We start from the raw sequence: 21754 nt of genomic DNA on the forward strand, positions 1-21754 counted from the left end.
AAGTGTAAGCTGAATAAACCCTTCTCTCCCCAACTGCTTCTTGGTCATGATGTTTGTGCAGGAATAGAAACCCTGACTAAGACACTAAGTATGAAGGTCTATAAATATATTTGAAACACAGATAGGAATGTATGTTTGAGACAAGTTGCTCAGGCATCTACTCTGCCAAGGGATTGAGAGGCTCTGTTGACCTGACTTGGAGATTCAGTGATGCCCACTACCATAGCTGTTGTTGGAATCCACACACGCGCGCATGAAAGGCTCCTAACACACACATGCTCAGACTGAAAAGAAGACTACTGTAGACTATGTTCCTGATCCACGGACCTCATTAAAATCTTGCCCATGATGTTGAGTTCACTCCCTCTCTCTGTGTCCATCTCCTAGCTAGAAGCAGAATGCCCACCCTGGGAAGGCATATACTCACTGACCACTGGCTTGGAGTAACTGGCTTAGTGTCAGGGGCGGCACAGCACAGCCTGCACTCACCCTTTGCTGGGACTACCTCAGGATGAAAGAATGTTCAGGAATCAGAAGGTACAGATGGGAGGGAAGGGCTTATATAAAAATCTTTAGACAGTGGCCTAGACTAAGGGTCTTGGCTTATGCCGCTATGCAAAATGAAGAGCTTCCCTTGCTTGTGTGTGGACACAAAGGTCAAAACTGTCGCTATCAGGGCTGGAGAGATGGCTCAGCGGTTAAAAGCACTGACTGTTCTTCCAGAGGTCCTGAGCTCAATTCCCAGCAACCATATGGTGGTTCACAACCATCTGTAATGGGATTCAATGCTCTCTTCTGATGTGTCTGAAGACAGTGCCAGTGTACTCACATACTTAAAATAAAAAGTGTCATTATCTTCTGTGAAAACTGCCAGTCCTTAGGGTCTTAGCCTTGATTTGAAACAAAAAGAACCAAAGGTTTGAACCTACAAGCCCTTTCAAGACACACTGCTGAGGGAAAAGGATGGGTGAGGTGCTACTGTGCAAGCATGGGGAGGTCAGTTTGAGCCCAGAACCCACCAAGAAAAAAAAAAGAAAGAAAGAAAGAAAAAAAAAAGAAAGCCGGACTGGAGGGACGGGTCAGCGGTTAAGAGCACCAACTGCTCTTCTGAAGATCCTGAATTCAAATCCCAGCAACCACATGGTGGCTCACAACCATCTGTAACAAGATCTAACGCCCTCTTCTGGAGTGTTTGAAGACAGCTACAGTGTACTTACATATAATAAATAAATAAATCTTAAAAAAAAAAAAAAGAAAAAAGCCAAGCATGGTGGCACAAATCTACAACATTGGTGCTGGGAAGTAGAGACAGGCAGGTCCCTGAAGTTTGCTGGTCTGGGTGAATAGGTGAACTCCAGGTTCAATGAGTGATTCTGTCTCAAAAAATAAGGTGCAAAGTAATAGAGAAAGATACCTCCCACCTCCACACCACATATGCACACACACTCATACACACACACACACACATGCATATGTATATATGCACATGCACGCAAGCATACACACCCAGGCATACACATATACACATGCATATGCACACATGTACATACACAAACATTCATACATACATGCACACATGTATATGAACACATGCACACACATATACACAGGCACACAGAGGCACACACATATACAGGCACACATATACACACATGTACACATATACACATGCACATATGCACACACACATACATATGGGAACATACACACACACACACACGACATGCCATTGGACTAAACAGCAATGGCTGCAGTGTCCAAGGACATCAACCTCACTGCCACCGCAGCCACTCCTGGGATTTTTTCCATCACAGGAGGAGATTGCCAACTTCCGAGTGGGCCCTGACATCAAGCATTCCCAGCATGTCAGTGGCAAGTATCTCTGGCACAAGAAAATGTTTAGATTTCATTTGACAGTCTGTCAGGCTGGTAATACTCACAGTTGTCAAGGAAAGTGTGACACCAGAACAAATAGCCATGTCCGGCTCGTCTCAGAAGACACCGAGCGGCATGAAAAGCAGTTCCCACACCACCCTACCAGTTCTGGGCACATCTGCTCATCTCCAACATCTTAAGACATTACTCAGGTCAGTATATTGGACACCTCCCCTGGCCCTCTCAGCCCTGACATTTGTTCTTATACCAAAGCACACTGGAGGTTTTATTTTCCTAGACATGAAATATTTTCATAAAATGAGCCAATACTAAAAATACCCTGTCTTAGTTAGAGTTACTATTGCTGTGAAGAGACGCTATGACCACAGAATTTCTTATAAAGGAAAACATTTCATTGGGGCTGGCTTACAAGTCAGAAGTTTAGTCCTTGTCATTATAGTGAGAAGCATGGTGCATGCAGGCAGGGTGCTGGAGAGGAAGCTGACAGCTTTACATCCGGATCAGCAGACATCAGGAACAGAGTGACAATAGGCCTGTCTTGGGGTCTGAAACCCTAAAGCCCATCCTTGACAGGATTCCTCCAACAAGGCCACACCCACTCCAACAAGGCCACACCTCCTAATAGCGCCACTTTCTATGGACCTATAGGGCCATTTTCATTCAAACTCCTATAATCTCCCTTTTAACTATATATTTATTTTAAAGATTAATGCTGTCAAATACCACTGAATAACCTCCCAAATCATCCAAAAATAGTCACATCTGTAGATACAATGTGGCATATTGACAAGATCCTTGCAAACTTAAAGTGCTTCGCTTTCCCATGGAGTAGTTATTTCTTCAGAATGGAAAGTTTCTCTGGGATGGAAGCTCACAGCTGGAGGACACTCAGAAGCTTCATCGGGCTCCTCCCTAAGGTTTCAAGCAAACTTAGGGTTTGGAAACATTTTCTTTTCAATTGGCAGTCTGTGGAGGAGACTCTCTCATCTGCCTTGCTGTCTGAAAGTTGTGCAAGAAACCCAGAGATGAAGCTTTGTCGAAATGTCACTCAAGGTGGGAGAGCTTTATAATGATGCAGCTGCCTTTCAATACCTCCATTAGTAACAGCAATAAGCTCACTGGGTCACTAAACTATGCTGGGGTAAAGATTACTTTGGCCTGTCCTTGATACCCTGGTTGAAGCATACAGACAGATAGCTAGCTGTTCATGTCTTCCTGAGAAAAACCACACACCGATGTCATAAATAACTGCTCAACTAGTATCTTTGTGTAGCACAGTTAGGGTATGGTTTTATAGAATTTTCTAGAAGCTAAGAAACTGTGCAAGCGAAGGAATGATGAGCAGACAATATACAAAGAGATATCTAGTCAATAGCCAAAGCAGCTGGCAACCTTCAGCCTCAGCCCTGGACCAGACTTAGCATGGGAGAATTAGCCTGTTAGAAGCCAGGCTGCCACTAGCAAACAGTTCAGGAAGCCACCCCAAGTTCTGTGACATTTAGCTCCCCATGGGCAAGGCCTCTCTGTAGTCATAGATTTTTCACAACCTTTATAAATAAGAGTTCAACCTCCCGTCTAGTCCAGAACTCACAAGAAGTAGTGGGAAAGAAAGGTGATTAGCATATGGGGAAGATGGACCTGTTTAGAAATAGTTCTTTGGCGGGTGTTTCCGATCTTTGTTGTTCTCAGTCCACTCGGCAGACACCACACAGGAATCAGAAAGGGCGATTCAATCCAGAGGAAACTTCGAGGCTTGCCAACCAGCCCTAGTCCTCCTCAGAAGCAGCAAGAAGCCGCAGGAACCTCACGAGAAGTTCTTTGGTGAGTTTCTCTATGAAGCCAGCACAAGCTAAGCTCAGCAACACGGTGTAAGGCGCACCAATAGATGTGTGCTGTCAGCGGAGACCGGTGAGCTCCCACTCTCTGTGGGGTCATATTTACATTCTTTCTAAACATCATGCGTCCTTTCATGTGTCAGCTACAGCAAAACATCCTTTCACCTGTGTGCCCCAGCAAACCATCATTTGACATAACTGACTTTCCAAAGAAGTCTCCACTTCCCCTCTCACAAACAGGGCTTACATCTCTGTCACTGTTTTCATAATTCCGAGCAAAGAAAGCCACACTCTCAACCTAACCAACCACATAGGATAGCTTATGTCCATCTGCTTCAGCCAACAGCTTCTCTCCAGGGCAGACCACAAGACCCCTCCCCCATCCACACCAAGGAACTGTGGATGACCCTCCTGGCTTTAAGTGCTGCCAGACGAACTTATCCCCTATCCCCGAGGAAACCTTTCCTTCTTCTAAGCTGGTGGCTGCAGGTATCTTTATTTACGCACAAAAAGGACAAACATGAAACTGGACAAACTTTCTGTTGTTATTGTTGCTTTGGCTTAGAATTAGTCAGAGCCTCCTCATGCAGCCCAGGATGGCCTCGATCCTCCTGCTTCAGCCTCCCGAAAACCAGGACGATAAGCATGTCCGACCATACTCAGCTCTAGGCTTTGGTTGGTGTAGGATTTGCCACAGCCTTGAGGTGAAGGGGGCTGTGAGGGCTGAGGACCACTCACCGGTGTTCCTCCCATGGCTCAGCTGATGGAGAGCACCCTGAGGGGAAGCAGAAGCCCCATCCTCATCCACTCAAATACAAGATCAAGCTGCATCCCCCTGTCAATCAGGACTATGACTAGAAGAGATGCCCCCGACTTCCGATGCCACCTCACAGTCACACGGCCCCATGTGTCTGCTCTGGAACTGAACCTGTGGATTACAGTAACCAGTTATTCAGAAGCAGACGAGCACACAGCCGGGGTAAATCTCAAGAGGCCACTGCAGCCGCTCTGATGCTAACAGCCTCCAGGCCCAAGGCTTGCTTTGGCTTTTCTCTGAAGGAGAAACAGTCTAGTCCCACTGCTGAGCAGAACAGGAAGAGCAGAATCACAGAGACAGGAAGAAAAGGCAGCTGGTGGCTGGCTGAAGCCTTGCTCCCTCTCACAGACTGTGCCAACGCTTGCCATCAAAGTCGATGACAGGCAGACAATATTCCTTTTCTATAGAGATGTTTGAATAAGAACGTTAAATAGCAATAACTCCTTGATTAAGGTCTATATATGGCCCTACTCCCTGTCCAGATGTGACCCCGAGTTTTCTGGAACGCTCACAAACAAGAGTATGAACTTTTGTTTACAGTGAAGGCATCTGTTCTGATTTGCTTCTCTTGCTGATGTCACAGAACACTGTGAACAAAAAGCAGTCTGGAAAGGAAGTGGTTTGTCTTGGCACACAGGTTGCAGCCCATCATTGAGGGAAGCCAAGGCAGGGGCCACAGGGGAATACTGCTTACTGGCTTGCTTCCCCTGGCTTGCTGATGTCTTTCGTATACACCCCAGGCTTACCTGCCTAGGGATGGCACACCCACAGTGGGGTGGGCCCCCCTACATCAATCAGTAATCAAGAAAGGGCCCCCACAGACATGTCCACAGGCTAATCCTATGGAAGCAATTGTGCAAATGAGGCTCTCTCTTCCTCGGTGTGTCAAGCTGACAGCATTAATCATCACAACAGCTTACTACCTTCCCCTGTGGCCGAGGGTTTACTCTGGGGACCACCTCAGCATCTCATCTACGTTCCTCAGCAACCCCTTGCAAAGCGACCGGAGAAACCACCAAAGCCACTACATACAATTCTGTAGAGACTTTAGAGGGTGACTCTCTCGAGATGCCCACACTCTCTCGGGTGTGCACTGTTTTTCCTAAATGACTCTCTATCAACCACCACATTTGCATCTATCTTTAACCTTCTCTCTGACAAATTCCAACCCTGCTTCATGCTGGCTCATCCTGAAGTCTCTGTCTATGGTGCAGTCAAGGATCCTGACATCACTTGAGTAACCTAAAGATCACCTCAGGACGTGAGGTGACAGCATGGAGCTGAGTCTCTGGCCCATGCCCTTTGGCCACTGTCACTTCCTCCTTTGGGTTCACACAATCTCAACAGACAAGCCTGCTCCACACACAGAACATCCTTGATGTGGCTTGAATGGGAAATGTCCCTTGTATGTTCCTATGTCTGAACATTTGATCTCCAGTTAGTGGTACTATATGGGAAGTATGGTTTGGATGAAAGTATCCCCATAAGATTATATATTTGAATGCTTGGTTGCCAGTTGGTAGAACTGTCTGGGAAGGATTAGAAGGTGTGGCTATGTAGGAAGAAGTATATCACTTGGGGTTTGAGGTTTGAAAAGCCCATGTCATTCTTAGTCTGTCTGTCTGTCCTCTCTCCCACTCCTACCTCAGGCTTGTGGGTGGAAATGTGAGCTCTCAGCTACATACACTTGTATGTACATGTGCACACAGAGCCCAGGGGTGAATATCAGCTATCTTCCTGGGTTAATCTTATTTTTGTTTTGAGACAGAGTCTTTCACTGAATTTACAGCAAACTTGCCAGTTCAGCTAGACAGGTTGCCCAATGGTCCCTTCTCCATCTCCCCAACATATGGATCACAGAAACTCACTGCCACGTCTGGGTGTCTTTTCTCCGTGAGTGCTAGGATATTAGACTCAGGCCCTCATGCGCATATACAAACTGAGTCATCACCAGTAGCCCTCGTAGGTTCCTTAAAAGAAATGTGCTTTGTGCTGAATGTCCCTGGAAGGCATCTCGTCTACACGCAAAGGGAAGAGACAGCTGTTTTAGAGTTGTTGGAACTGGAGCAATGGGAACTGTATGAAAACAGCTGCTTCTTTCCCTGGAAATAAATAGTTTTGGCTTCTAGAGAAGCTAGAAACTCATCATAAATCCTCCAGTTTCCCATGGAGTGAGCCGAGGCAGGAGGGGTCCCCCCAATCCAAAAACTACAATCTGGAAATGCTCTAAGATCCAGAACTTTCTGAGCAGCAACATCCATTGCCAGAGGACATGTGACAAGGCACAGTTAGAATACAGGAACATATGGCCATCCATGGCTGCATATGGGGTAGAACCAGAACATAAGTGATGGTGAACATACACACAAATATCACAGGCTTAGGTCTTACCCTAAAAACATCTCACTGTGTGGAGTCAAATAGACTAAGACCTAAAAACAGCCCAAACCTGAAACATGTCAGTTCCCAAGTGTGGTGGTTTGAAAATGCTTGGCCCAGGAAGTTGGGGTGGGCTTTGAGACCCTTCTCCTAGGTGCCTGGAAGACAGTGTTCTCCTGTTTGCCTTGAGAACAAGATGTAGAACTTTCAGCTCCTCCAGCTCCATTCATGCCATGTTCCCACCATCATGATAATGGACTGAACCTCAGAACCAGTAAGCCAGACTCAATTAAATATTGTTCTTTATGAGTTGCCTTGGTCATGGTGTCTCTTCACAGCCATGGGAACCCTAAGACACCAAGCATGGATGAGGGACACTCATCACAGCTCAGGGTCAGCCCATGTAATAAGCATGAGAGCAGAACTAAGCTACCTGGTGGGGGGAGATGGCTCAGTCCATGGACACTTTCCTCACAAGCATGTGGAACTGAGTTTACATTTTCAGAACCTACAAAAATAGCTGGGTACAGTGGCAGGTGGCTATAATTCCCAAAGCTACAAGATGGGAAGTGGAAACTCAGATTCCTGGAGACTCACAGGCCAGTCAGCCTGACCTCTGTAGTGAGGACCAGGGCAATGAGAGACCCTGTCTAAAACAGAAGATATATTGCATCTGAGGTCTGTCCTCTGAACTCTACATATTTTAGACATACAAACACCTACATGTGCATCCATACACATGAATGTGTATGCAATAATGCATGTAAGTGTATGCATGCATACAAACATACACATATACAGGCATACATAAACACATACACACATATACATACATATATACAATTGACACATATACATACATACACACATATACACACATACATATACACACATATACACACATATACATACATATATACATACATATATATACACATATACATACATATAATTTACACATATATACACATTCATACATATACATACATATGCATGCATACATAAATATACACACATATGCATGCATACATACATATACACACATTCATGCATACATATACACACATATACACATTCACACACATGCACATATTCATACATACATATACATACATATGCATGCATACACACATATACATACACATACACACATATACATACACATACACACACATGCACATATTCATACATACATATACATACATATGCATGCATACACACATATACATACACATACACACATACATACACATACACACATATACACACATGCACATACATTCACACATATATACATATATACGCACATGCACATACATATACATATATTCACACATATACACAGATACACACACATATACACTCCAACATATACACAAACAACAAAAGGTCCCCTGAGAGCTGATGCCAAGGTTGGATAACACAGGCAAAGGACAGACTGACACCCCTGCTGTGATGTCATCAGAGAGAAGCAGGTGGAGCCTCACCTTCAGGACCCTGATTTGCTCCTTTCTGCTCGGCTGCGGAGTCGGGCGCCACCACCTTAGATGTACTGATCGATTCCAACAGGGAGACAAACTCCAGGAAGTTGGATTCATTTGGAATCTGTCCTTCCTTGGCCTCCAGGTCTGACTTGGAGGTTGGGATGGGTTTCTCGCCATCACTGACCACCTCCTTGGTACTCCTGCTCAGGAAGACATCGGTCCCGCTGTCCACACTGAGCACACGGGCATGCCTTTTCTCATGGCTGCTCTTACAAGAGGCCGGGTCCAGGCTTGCCTGGCCCTCCCTGCTCCCCTCAGATTCAGGGTCCACCCTGGGTGTGAGTGTCACAAGCGTGGGGCCTGGGGTGGGACTTCTGTCCTTGGTGCTACACTCCCCAGGCCCAGAGCCAGAACAACGATCAGGTGGCATCACCTCCATTCTCTCTGGGGTCCTTTCTCCACCATTCCCTTCAGAACAAGAGACACCTCTTCCTCCTCCATCCTCCGTTAACTCGAGGGTGATCAAAGGGATTCTGACCTGCTCTGGGTCTGCAGGCCCGGCCCCTCCTGCGCCGGCAGACTCTACCTTGGGCCTGACACTGGTTCTGTCTGAGCTGGTTACCCTCAGGTGCAGGGAGCTTTCCAGGTCACTGATGGAGTTTTGGGTGCTGCTCATGGTGATAACTATCTTAATGGGTTCCTGCAGACTCAGTGGCTCTCCAGGCTGGGAGGTGTCGATGAGAGTCACCGCGACCTCACCGTCTGAGTCGACCACTTCCTGGTTCAAGGGCAGTTCCACCTGACCGGATGTCCGGGTCAGCTCCTCTTCTGTGGGTTTGGCTAGGACTGTGTTGCACTGACAGCAGCTGCTGCTCAGGCTGTCCTGAGGTGATCTGCTCTGTGGCTGTGCCCGGGTGGGGCTCTGGGTACAGTTGGGCTGAGGAATCAGCACTGAGTGCTCACTGCCCCATGGCTGGAAGGAGATGTCAGTTTCTAGTAAGTCATACTGGGACAATGACAGCTGTGGCAACTTCTTCAAGGCTCCAGTGTTCACCAGGCCACTCTCAGACCTGTGGCGGGCTGGGCGCTGGGCAGTGCCCCCTGACTCTTTCCCTTTTCTTGCTGTGAAGAGTTCTGTGGTAACTGGCTTCACTGGGCATGCCGGTCTGGGAGTGGGTTCTGGCGTACGCCCCTGAGAGGCAGGTAGACTTTCTGACTTCATGCCAGGTGAGGTAGATGACACCAGTGCTTCAGGTTGATCTTCTGACAGAACGACACCTGAGATGGATGACAAGGTGATGTGAGGTGCATCTGTGGGGACGTTTAATACCTCGGAGTGAGACATTCAAAACCAAAATCAAAATCAGCAACAGACACACCAAGATGTTTCTGTGTGTGTGTGTGTATAAGTGTATGTGTGTGCACATGTGCATGCATGTGTGTGTTTTTATATGTGTGTAAGAATGAGTGTGTACACGAATTGTGCACGCACATGTGTGTGAACCCATGAGTGTATGTGCATGTATGTGCATGTGTATGTGTGTATGCACCCACGAGTGTGTGTGTGCCCATGTGAATGTGTGTGCATGCATGAGTGTGTGTGCGTGTATGGGTGTGTGTGCATGTGCACATGAGTGCATACAATTGCATGCATAATTGCATGCACATTCATGTGAGCATGTATGCACTTGTGCCTGTATGTGGAGGACCAAGGTTGACCTCAGCTGTCACTCTTTCACATGCCATTCACCTTGTTCTTTGAGATAGTGTCTCTCATACTAGCCTGAAACTCATGCACTGGGCTAGACACTGGCCAGTGAGCCTCAGGGATTTCCTGTCTCTGTCTCCTCAGTGCTGGAATTGTAAGTCTGTACCACAACACCCAGCTTTCTGTGCAGGTTCTGAGGATTTGACTTGGATCCCCATGCTTATGTGGCAAGGACTTTACCTTCTGCGGGGTCCAAACCCCTGGTGCTTATTTGGTAGGACTGCCCTTCTACTGTGGCTCCTGAGACATCTGTATTTATGTCTACTGTGGCTCACACTTTTTTCTTTGCTACGCTGAGGCCTCAAGAGGCAAAGCAGTGTGGTCTAAATCAGGCCTTGTGGTTGGGAAGAGCCAGGCTCTGCTCTCCACCACCTTCTCTTGGGCAAGTTACTTGGTCCCTCTAAACCAAGGGGAACAACTGTGGTCCCGGGGACAGGCTAGACCAGCTTCTTCCTTGCTCTGGGGGATCGCTGTGTGCACCACAGAATGCTTAAATATCATCCTGGCTTCTGCCTGCTCCATATAGCTGCACTCTGTCCTCACTGTGACAATGAAAAAGCCTTAAGGAGGGTCACATGTCCTTGGGAAGCAGAACCCTCCAAGAAAGACTCACAGCTTGGACCCTAACACCTTCACCTCAGAGCTAAAGGGACAGCTCAGAGTTAAGAGCTCTTACTGCTCTTGTAGAGGAGCCTCGTTCAGTTCTGGGCACTCACATCAGGCAATTCTCAACTGCCTGTAACCCCAGCTCAGGGGGGTCTGGCACCCTCTCCTGGCCTTTGTAGACACCTGCAGTTACTTGTGGGAGCTAGTATGCACACACAGAAAATACACACATATACGCATGACTGAAAATATATCTTTTTATTTCCCTGAGGATGCAGCTGTAATTTCATACCAAACAATAAAAACACTACCTTTGAGGTCTTCTACTGTCTCCTGTGCTGGCAACTCCTGCAGAAACAGAAAGCAACATCGAGATAGGATTCAGCTCACTGCACATTCCACACAGTCCACATGGCTGGCCACCACCCTTCACCCTCCAGGGGCAGCTCAGTCTGTCTAACTGGCTCACAGGGAAGGGACCCCTCAGCCTCTGTGCTTCTTAAGTGTTTATAAAATGGGCAAAGAAAATGGATTCTGAAACATGTCTAAGGGCAGATGTCCTCCCAAGATGGCTGCACGGTGACAGAAAGGAGGAGGGTGCTAATGAAGACGTGAAAACCAGAAGGAATAAGGCATGTCAATTGTGGGTGGAGACCTGTGAAGTTACCCTATGTGAGAGGTAATATATTGAGATTCCAAGAAGCAAGATTTAATGCGGAGAGCAGTGGAGAGAGACAGCAGTCCTTACAAGTGGGAAGTGTAAATGTAAATGTTGCTTTTATTTCCTCAGATGAAGTGACAAGATGAGAACTGTACCCAAGTTTTACAAATACATGGCCTGGGCTGAGCCCAAAGGGTTTATATCTAACTGTCCGTACAATCTGCGAGCTCAAGCCTGAAAGGCTTCGGCTTCCAGCCTCCGTCTGCTACCCTAGGCCAGAAGGTTTCAACCTCTGAGACTTAATGTTGAATAAACTCACTTCTTTGAGCTCTTTCTGAGCTCTGGTTCACTGGCTCCACTCAACTATACTGGCTCAAACTCCTCTCTAAGCTGACTGATTCAAATTGGTTTCTCTCTGCTTCTAACTCAGTTGCTCTGTCTGGAAAAACAGCCTCTGAACTGCACAAACTGAGTTGCTCCAAACTGAGCAGATCTGCTTTGAACTGAACTGACTCAACCTTCTCCCCCTCACTGCTTTCAAGCCACTTTCCTTTCCTGTCCATTCTCCTGAGAGATGGACATGTCCTGCCAAGGACTCATTCTGTCAAATCTTTCTCTGATTTGACTTTGTCTGCCCCTCAATTAGAGGTCATCGTTTGGGATTAAAGGTGTACTAATGGTGTGTCTGTATTCCAGCCAGATTCTATCTTTGGATGTGATCCCTTGCCCGAGCAGGCATGTTACTGGATTAAAATTCCTCTGCAGGGAAGCACTGTCAAGCTGACAACTTCATGGCTGACTGGAGAAGAGAAAAGGAGGGTAGAACTTTGCACCACGGTTCTCTGACAGGGAAGATAGCATGAGAGGCTGCTGGTGTTCTGGAAACACACAGTAGGTGAAGTCTGATGTCCCAGGTATGCCCAGGGGCCATTTCCACAGCCCACAGCATGAGAAGTCCAAGGGGCCAGTACAACTACCCACGCTGGATGTTCCATGATCGGGAGTGAACACCAAAACAACAGGAAGAGATCACCAACCAGTGGCCCCGAGGAATGCTGGGAGTGGACACTCTGTCCTCGGGAGCTGCAGCAGAGGGGTGGTGTGGTCAGGCTCCCTCGAGGCTCTTCCTTCTTGGTGCTGTGAATCTGTCTGTTATTGCTGACCCAGGGTGAGAAAGAGCAGATGTTACCAGAGAGCAAGGCTCTTCCGTGTGCCTCCCCAACTATGCCCCTTAGGTCTATCCCTTATACACAAATCTTACTTTTATCAGCACACAAACTTTCCTCTAATAGAAGATACACTCTTATGCATCCATCCTCTCTTCCTCCCTCGCTTCTCACTCTCTCGGGTGTGTGTGTGTGTGTGTGTGTGTAGGAATATATGTTTCTGTCTGGGTGTTTGTGAACATGTAGGAATGTACCGGTGGATGCCAGAGAGAGGTCAACCTCAGGTATAGCTCAGCGGCCATCTACTTTGTTGAAACAATGTTTCTCATTGGTCTGGAACTTGCTGATTTGTCTAGGCCAGTGGCCAACAAGCTGTTGGGATCTGTCTGCCTCCAGAATCCCCAACAATAGGATGACAAGCTTCTATCAACTAACACTGTGCCAGACTTTTTACATAAATTCTGGGGATCAAGCCTAGCTCCTCATGCATCCTCACTTGTCTGGAAGGCATGCCTTCAAAGACAAACTATAAAAAGTGAAAACAAGCTTTGTGTCTGTAAGTTTCCCTCAAGCTCTGATTCCGGACCTCACTCTTTGTGACCTCTGCCTCAACACACACCATTCCTTAAGATTCTTTTGTGCACTTTGTGAATCTAAAAACAAGATAAACTACTTAAGTAGACTCTTTTGCATTGTTAAGCTTAAGCCAAATGAATTTCAGATCCTAGTGTAAAGTTAGATTGATGACATCAATCAATTGAAGACATCCTGATTGAAAAAATAATCAATTCTATTGTTTAGTTTTAATTATAAGCAAAGTATACAGATCTAAGTCTGCCTGGCGTCTTTACCCTTATATATAACTTATAAATAGAAGACAACTTCTATTTATTTATTACAATTTTATTTTACTTTGAGCCTAAGTTTCCAGTGGCACACATTGACCTGGAACTCACTATGCACTTATAGATGACCTTGAACTCCCAATCCTCCCACCTCCACCTTCCATGTGCACAAATCACTATACCAGACTTTGGTGGTGCCCAACATTGAACTCAGGCCTTTGTGCCTGCTAGGCAAGTGTTCTGCAGGCTGAGCTACAACCCCACGGCAGACAGTAACATTGTAACTAAAAGCAGATCTTTTCCTTTGGGAGCAGGTGCTCTCCTGGACAAGGATACCTTGGGTTTTTGTGCCTGGCGGTGTGCTGGCTGCTGGCCTCTCCCTCTGGCTTCCGCTTGCTTCTCTTTCTGGGGGACCGGTGCTGGATTGCTTCTCCCTTGTCGAACATGAGGTGCAGGCGGTAGCTGATAAGCTTGATGACTGCAAAGAAGATGGTCACAGAGCCGCAGTAGAACAGCGCTGTGAGGAAATTTGGAGGAAAAGCCTGTGGGAGAGAAGAGGGAAGGGACACCCTTGCTGGCAGGCTTCCACTTTGCTTTAAACCTCTAAGCACAGACAACTCTTAACTGAATCTTTACTGAGCATAAGTCAGGGAAGATATCAAGTGCTCTGGGTTTGGGGGCATTTGCTGGTTAGAATATCAACGGAAAGGAGTTATATTACCTATTTACCTTTGGTCTTTCTTGCTTCCCGAGTTTTCATCAGTCACTTTGATGACCAATGTTTCTCCTAAGCTCGCTGCTTTTTAAATATGAATGTTTTATTACTGAATTTCGGATTGCTGAGGATGTTACAAGAAATAGCAGGATTCAACCTTTACACAGTGTATGAACCATTCTATGCATCAGTGTGCTGTTAATACATGGGTTAAAATGGGCAGGGAACATAGCTCAGTGGTAGAGCACTTGCTTGTGTGGAGCCCTAAGCTCAATTCCCAGCACTGAGAGAGAAAGAAAGAAACCAAAACTATTGAGGCTGGGGAGTTGGCTCAGCATGTAAGATGCTCACCACACAAACATGAAGACCAGAGTTCAATCTCTGGAACCCACATGAAGAAGCCAGGCACAGTGGCCTGCACTGATAACGCACAGCCAAGAAGACAGAGCCAGGGGGATTCTGGGTGCCCAGCAAACTCTGGGATGCTAGCGTCTCTAATTCCCACCGTCATCCTTGCTGCCATTACCCATCCTTCATCTTTAAAACTATACCTGGATTTACTACTACATATTAGCTGGTCTCCAAACCATAGATACTATTAACAATTCAGGTAATAAAGTCAGATACAGTTTAAAAATGTAACAAGGAACTTCAGAGCAAATTCACACACACTTGCTCTTCTGGTACTGTAACTACTGAGCCTTCTCCCCATCTTCCATCTGCCTTTTCTTTTGAGATGGTAAAGATTTGGGAGATATATATATATATATATATATAATATATATATTTATATATATATTTATATATATATATATATATATATATTACATCAGAGAATTAAAGGACTAAAAGAGTCTTAATAGCCCTCAAAGACCAAAAAGCCTATATTTCTTTTCTATATTTAAGACAAATCAATAGCCATAAATGAGCTAAAGCCATTGTTTGATTTAATGCTCTAGAATTTGTTTTTCAATGCTGAAGTATGAGGGATACTAGAGGGTGGTTATCACACTAGAGATGACAGGAAGGAGGAAGAGAAGGAGGGAGGAAGGAGGAGACTGACGAGCTGAGGCAAGAAGCCGCAGCCTGAAGGGCTGGGGATTTCAGACACCAGAGGCCTAAGAATTTTAATGCTAGCGGCTAGCCAAGAGCAGAGAGTCCAAGAGCTAGAGCTCTCACCCTTGTATTAGCTGAGCACCCCAATACTGGATGTCTTAGTTATGGTTTTACTGCTGTGAACAGACACCACGACCAAGGCAAGTCTTGTAAGGACAACATTTAATTGGGTCTGGCTTACAGGTTCAGAGGTTCAGTCCAGTATCATCAAGGTGGGATCAGGGCAGCATCCAGGCAGGCAGAGCTGAGAGTTCTACATCTACACCTGAAGGCTGCTAATGGAAGACTGATTTCCAGGCAGCAGGACTAGGGTATTTAAAGCCCAAGCCCACAGTGACACACCTACTCCAACAAGGCCACACCTCCAAATGGTGCCTCACCACTGGAGGTGTGTTTAGAAGCTGCATCACTAGCAGGCACCACCTGCTGTTGCCCCCTGCTGTGGGAAGCTGAGGATTGCAAGAGCTACTGGACCACTGGTGGTTAAAGCCCAGAAGAGTCTGGCTGCTAAAATTAGAGTATGGTTCTCAACTTATGGGTCATGACCCCTCTGGGGGATTGACTGACCCTTTTACAGGGTGTCTTAGTCAGGGTTTCTATTCCTGCACAAATGTCATGACCAAGAAGCAAGCTGGGGAGGAAAGGGTTTATTCGGCTTACATTTTCACATTGCTGTTGATCACCAAAGGAAGTCAGGACAGGAACTTGGAGGCAGGAGATGATACAAAGGCCATGTAGGAATGTTACTGGCTTGTTTCCCCTGGCTTGCTCAGCTTGCTTTCTTATAGAACCCAGGACTATCAGCCCAGGAATGGCATCACCCACAATGAACAGGGCCCTCCCCCCTTGATCACCAACTGAGAAAATGCCCCACAGCTCCATCTCATGGAGGCACTTCCCCAACTGAAATTCCCTTGTCTGTGATAACTCCAGCCTGTGTCAAGTTGACACACAAAATCAGACAGCACACAGGGGTTGTTGAAGACCATAGGAAAACACAGATATTTACAATAGGATTCATAACAGTAGCAAAACTGCAGTTATCACGTAGCAATAAAAAAAATACTTTTATGGTTGGGGGTCATCACAACATGAGGAACTATGTTAAAGGGTCATAGCATTAGGAAGGTTTAGAACCTCTGGCCTAGAGTAATAGGCTTCTACTTCCAGAGCTTGAGTTGCAGCTTCTGGGCCTTCCAGCCCACAGCTTGGACCCCTGAGAACCCAGGATTCTGGTGACCAAATTGCATCTCCGTTAGTGCTAAGAGTCTCCATCTAAGTAAAGTGGAAAGGCCAGGGGCAGATGACTGATTACAGCTTCTCATCAAAGGAATTCTGAGGGGAAAGGATGGAGGTGTCTGCCACCTAAGCACAAGGACCCCAGTGACCCCTAGTACCCGTCTCAAAGTCACGTGTGGCTGTATATGCTTGCAATCCTGGATCTGGGGAAGTGGAGATGGAATGATTCCTAGAACTCACTGGCCAACCTGCCTAGGACAATCAGGGGACTCCAGGTTCTAAAGCGGAGAGCAATGGAAGAAGACACCCCCACAACCACAATGTGTCCTCTACACATTCATGGTTCACAAGCACATATATCACACTGACAGACAAAATGACATCAACTACAACCAACAGGACACACCTCGAGGGAGCAAGGTAAACAAACTCTTCCTTAAGAAGAATGACTTGTTCTACAGCTGAGCAAAGAAAAAAGTCAAAGTAAGCCAAATTCTTCCATGGTCCCAGAACTGGGAAAAGCTGGGTCCAGAACTCAGCTGAGGCGGTCTGCCTTCAGAACCACAGCTCTGGACAACCTGCCAGAAAAAGAGCCAGGGTCTAGGGGTGCCAAGCCACCAGGCATCTCGAATGTCAGACTCGGGATCTGTCACCCATGCAAACTCATTGAAGATTTTATGCAGCAGAACATGACCACGTACTGTTCTAGGGACAAAGTCCTTCACAGACATATCAGAGTCGGCTCCTCGCCTCACCAGCAAGTAACCAGGCAGCTTTTTAAGGGTGCCCCATCATGCCTTGAGCTACCTATATGTTTAATTGACCTATGAAGGTCATAGGTAACCATTCAGCAAGCACTCACTATCCCCCATTGTTAGCCATCCCAGAGGAGGAGTTGCCACACTGCTCTGGCATATGCGTATGCGTATGACATTTATCCACTCCTGTATATTTATAATTTTTTTTCAGACTTCTCTACACCATGGTGAAACTGCAGAGTGATTGACAGTGGAATCTACCTTCCTAAAGCAAAACAGGAAGAGAGGAGTAGAAAAAAGAAAACAACAACAACAACAACAAAAACGACTAACAACCGAAATCAGGTCGCCCCGGGAGGAATTCATACTGCCTTTTCATTGCGACCGCACCTGAGGTGTTATAGCTGGTGCTATAGCTGATATCATCCGAAGTCGTGATTGGTACTCATAAGCCAGTCTCAACAGTTCAGACAGCAGGGCCTGACTCATCCAGGCAGCCCGCATCGATTTTTAATGAGCTCACAATCCCCAAAGTCCTACATACTTCTTTCCGGGGACTCTCCAGTGCCCTGCAGGACTGCTGTCCCAAAACCCCTTCCCTCATTCTTCAGTCCCTACTTCTCAAAAGTCACTGATTCCTTCCAATCCTGGGCATCCCCTATGGCTCCCCCTCCCCTTCTCTTTCATAACCTTACTTCCTATTTAGTTCTTCCCATCTCCTTCCTCTCCTTCCTTCTCTTCCCCTTCCCTCATTTCTCCTGTTAATTTTCCTTTCAGCTTCCTGTTTCTTCTTTTCCTTTCCTCCTCCCCCTCCTCCCCCCACCCCTAAGCTGGGGACTCACCAGGTGCAGAGCCAGTGGCAGCAAGAGCAGGAACAGCCACAGGTAGAGATGGCAGCTGTTGGTGAATTTGCTATGCTCCGGGTCGTGATACCAGCCCCCTGTGAGAGCGGCCCACACGCCCTGCCTGAGCAGCTGCAGCACCTGGGACGCCATGCCCGCAGAGTCGGGCAGAAACCGCGCGTGCCCTGGGGCTCAGCACCCTAAGCTCAGCACCCCGAGGCTTAGTACGTCGGCGCGTGCCGGTGTGCTCCAGGCGCGCCCCCGCCCCCGCCGCCGCCGCCCAAACCGCGGCAGACGCTGAACAGTACGGACCGGCACAGCGCGGTGCTGGAGCCGACTGGGGCTGCCAGGCAGGTGCGCGCCATGTCCAAGGGAAGGAGGATTTTCCCATCATGCTCCGCGATGGCCGCTCAAGGATGCTCCCGCGGCTCCGCCCTGCGCCCACACAAGTCTGCCAAGGAGCTCAGTCCTTCCCTCTCCTTGGTGGCTGAGGCTCCACCTGCCTTTTCTCCTGAATCTCTCAAGAATGAGTTTGCAAGGTGTGAGAAGCAAGGATGTTCCCGTCTGAGGGCCACAGACAGGAAACTTCTTGGCTTTTGTTTTTGTTTTGTCTCCTGCCCCAAAAGGTTTGTATAACCTGGAGGCCTAGGCTTGCGGCACTCAAAGCGATGTCCTCTGAGCTCCACCTGCGGGGCTTTGATCCCTGTGACCTTGGCTGGCTATAGACTAGAGGCTCTGAAGTTTTATGTGCGACATGATCTGCTCCTACTGACTTCGTTTCCACCCTGACTTTTCTCCTCCACCCCCCGATTACCTAATTGGGTGCACAGAAATGATAACTGCCGTTCTGAAATAATCGTTGGAGCCTCAATTAACCACACATGTTTACTTTACATTGTTTTATCTTACTGATGAGGCACGGTCTCACACTGTAGACTGAATTGGCTTGGAATGAATTATGTAGCTCGGGCTGGCCTGAAAATTCATGGCAATCCTCTAGAGTATTGAGATTATGAGCATAAGCAACTACATCCAGCTTTCTGTCTTTTTATATATTTCCTGAACATAATCTGGGATAGCAATCTACCATTTCAACCTGGAGGGAGTGGGGGCCGGGGAGGGCAGTGAAGAAGGGAGGAGAGAACAAAGAGAAGCAGATTTTGATTGCGGCGCTAGGTGGCGCTAGATCGCTGCTAGAACAGAGTAAGGCCCATTCTTGATATTGCCAAACTGGCAAGGAACCCCTAACCCTGATTAATAAACAGGGAGAATTCAATACAGCAGAAAGCTTGTTCACAAAATGAAGGGTCTAATCTTTAGTTTGTCTGCTTCTCACATGTGTCAGTGTGTGTTCTGTGTACCTTGTGGGGATATTGTTTATCTTTGGTCTTTTTTTTTCTTTTAATTTTCTATACGAGAATACCTGAAGCATAGGATAAAAATAATGGAAGGGGGATTTTAAGTTTCAGTTGAATACGTTTTGAAGAAAATGACTTTAAATATTAAAGTAATGTGCCATGCTGGCTCGACTTCCACCCACAGGCCCCCATCGGCCACCCTCATTGCCCGGGAGCTGCTCCGAACTCAGGGCCTTTCTGGTCTTTACAGGGGCCTGGGTGCCACACTCCTCAGTTCTGAAGATTCGAATCCAGACCCTCAAGAAAGCCCTAGGGGAGGACACCTACAGCGGGGTCACGGACTGTGCCAGGAAGCTCTGGACACAGGAGGGGGCAGCAGCCTTCATGAAGGGAGCAGGCGGCCGTGCCCTGGTCATAGCCCCCCTCTTTGGGATCGCCCAGGGCGTCTACTTCATTGGCATCGGAGAGCGCATCTTGAAGTGCTTTGAGTAATCTAATGCGTCACTTCTTGCTGTCACCTCTGGCCCTAGGGAACTAGGTGGCACGGCTGGAAGTATAAGATGCCTGCCCTGACGTACATGGTCTCTAACCTGTAGTACTACCTCAGAAGAAATGACCCATTTTACTAAGCGAGTAGAGCCCTCATCTCCTTTATGAAAACTAAACTTTCTGAACCAGAGGTGTTCAGAAGCCCCAACCTCCTATGTCTAACAACAGAATCGGCCTTATGTACTATGGCAGGACCATGTGCACTAAGACAGAAGGGCTCTTCCACACTAACATCCCCACCAGCGTGGCACAGAATCGTCCCGTCCTGCGAGGGTTTAGCATCAGTCCTAGCCCTGACGCCCTAACACATCAGACGTGCCCTGTGCCCTCCCAGGCATCAGCAATAGTCTAGCAGGCCTGAATGAGCACTCTGGTCACCTCAGCCGCTGTCCTGCCTCAGATACCCATTCTGAAGTATGGGCCCAGATCCCTTCCGATAGATGCTTGTGGGACATGATCTAAAATAAAGCTGGTTAAGTCCTTAAAAAAAAAAAAAGTAATGTGCCATGATCCCAAACCCTAAATGAGATTTTAAAAAACAAACAAAAGTCAGCTTTTAAGTAAATCATAGAACCTTGACTTCTGTAGTCATAAAAAAACTGATGTACACTGTCTCGAAGAGACAAAAAAATACAAAGCAGCTAAAGCCAGCTATTTCCAACTCCAGAAATGCAGTAAAGCCACAGACAAAAATGGAAAAATTCATTTATTTAAAAATACATATTAATCAAAGCAACTCTTCGTTACATGTTTACAGGAGCTGCCTTCTCCATCCCAGGCAAGAACCCTGCCCTGGGTGAGGAGAATGTAGACAGGACCACATGCAGAGACTCCCACAGCCCTGGAAGGGAAGTTGCTAAACAGGCACATACCAAGCGAGTATAGACGCGTCCTATACATTGCTCCCCTTGTCTTGATCTCTGTTTAAGGGGCCACAGCAAAATTTAAAAATCACAAAACTGTGGCCAGTGACACGGCCCAGAGACTTGGAACACTTTTTGTTTCTGCAGAGCACCAGAGTTTGGAGTCTGTAAGTCCAGCTCCAGGAGGCCTGATACTCTGCTCTGTACTTCAGGGACACTGGGTTTGGACAGAGCAGACATAAGCACGTTCGAGATACCCATGTACATAAAAGTAAAAATAAATAAATCTTTCTGAAAATAGGTTGTCATCTGCAGGTACTGGACACTTATCGATAGCCACTGAGTCAATCTGTACAGGGAAAAGAAATGGTGTGTGTGTGTGTGTGTGTGTGTGTGTGTGTGTGTGTGTGTGTGTGTGTGTGTGAATATCTGTGCCTGCTAGCTGTTCCTTTTAGCAAATTATACAGAGAGGAAAGAATTTTTTTCAAATCAAAATACCAGTCCCTTGGATGGCCTCAGAGCACAGGAGCTGACTCCATAGCCTGAGTTACCCCTCTCTCACAGGAAGTGACTCTGTTATAAATGAGCTCTTGTCCTGCTGTGTTGGGTCACATGGGAAGTATTGGGACCCCTTTGCAATGACAGCTTAGTTCAGTTCAGTGAGTACAGGAGGGCCTGAGAATCAAGCAGACTTTGAGATCAAGGAGAAAGGAAAGACAGCAAGCCCAAAGAAAGCAGTGGAAGGAGCCGGGCGTGGTGGCGCACGCCTTTAATCCCAGCACTCGGGAGGCAGAGGCAGGAGGATTTCTGAGTTCGAGGCCAGCCTGGTCTACAAAGTGAGTCCCAGGACAGCCAGG

General features: G+C 47.0%; 1 protein-coding gene across 3 annotated transcripts in view; it reads right to left on the bottom strand.

The window, feature by feature from the left end:
* Pcnx2 (pecanex 2) overlaps positions 1–18516 on the bottom strand; it is a 144075-nt gene extending 125559 nt beyond the window's left edge. The window contains exons 1-5 of one of the 3 annotated variants that reach the window (XM_021220388.1): positions 18128–18516; positions 13794–13999; positions 12484–12604; positions 11097–11133; positions 8415–9689 (exon numbers count right to left, since the gene is read on the bottom strand). In XM_021220388.1, coding sequence (XP_021076047.1) covers positions 8415–9689; positions 11097–11133; positions 12484–12604; positions 13794–13999; positions 18128–18280 — 1792 coding nt within the window. In that variant the 5' untranslated portion in view covers positions 18281–18516. The remainder of the gene's footprint in view (positions 1–8414; positions 9690–11096; positions 11134–12483; positions 12605–13793; positions 14000–18127) is intronic. The other 2 variants (XM_029532669.1, XM_029532670.1) reach the window with 2 other exon arrangements.
* Between the last annotated feature and the right edge of the window lie 3238 nt (positions 18517–21754).

Source organism: Mus pahari, chromosome 20 (genome assembly GCF_900095145.1).
Source record: "Mus pahari chromosome 20, PAHARI_EIJ_v1.1, whole genome shotgun sequence".
NCBI classification, from domain to species: Eukaryota; Metazoa; Chordata; class Mammalia; order Rodentia; family Muridae; genus Mus; species Mus pahari.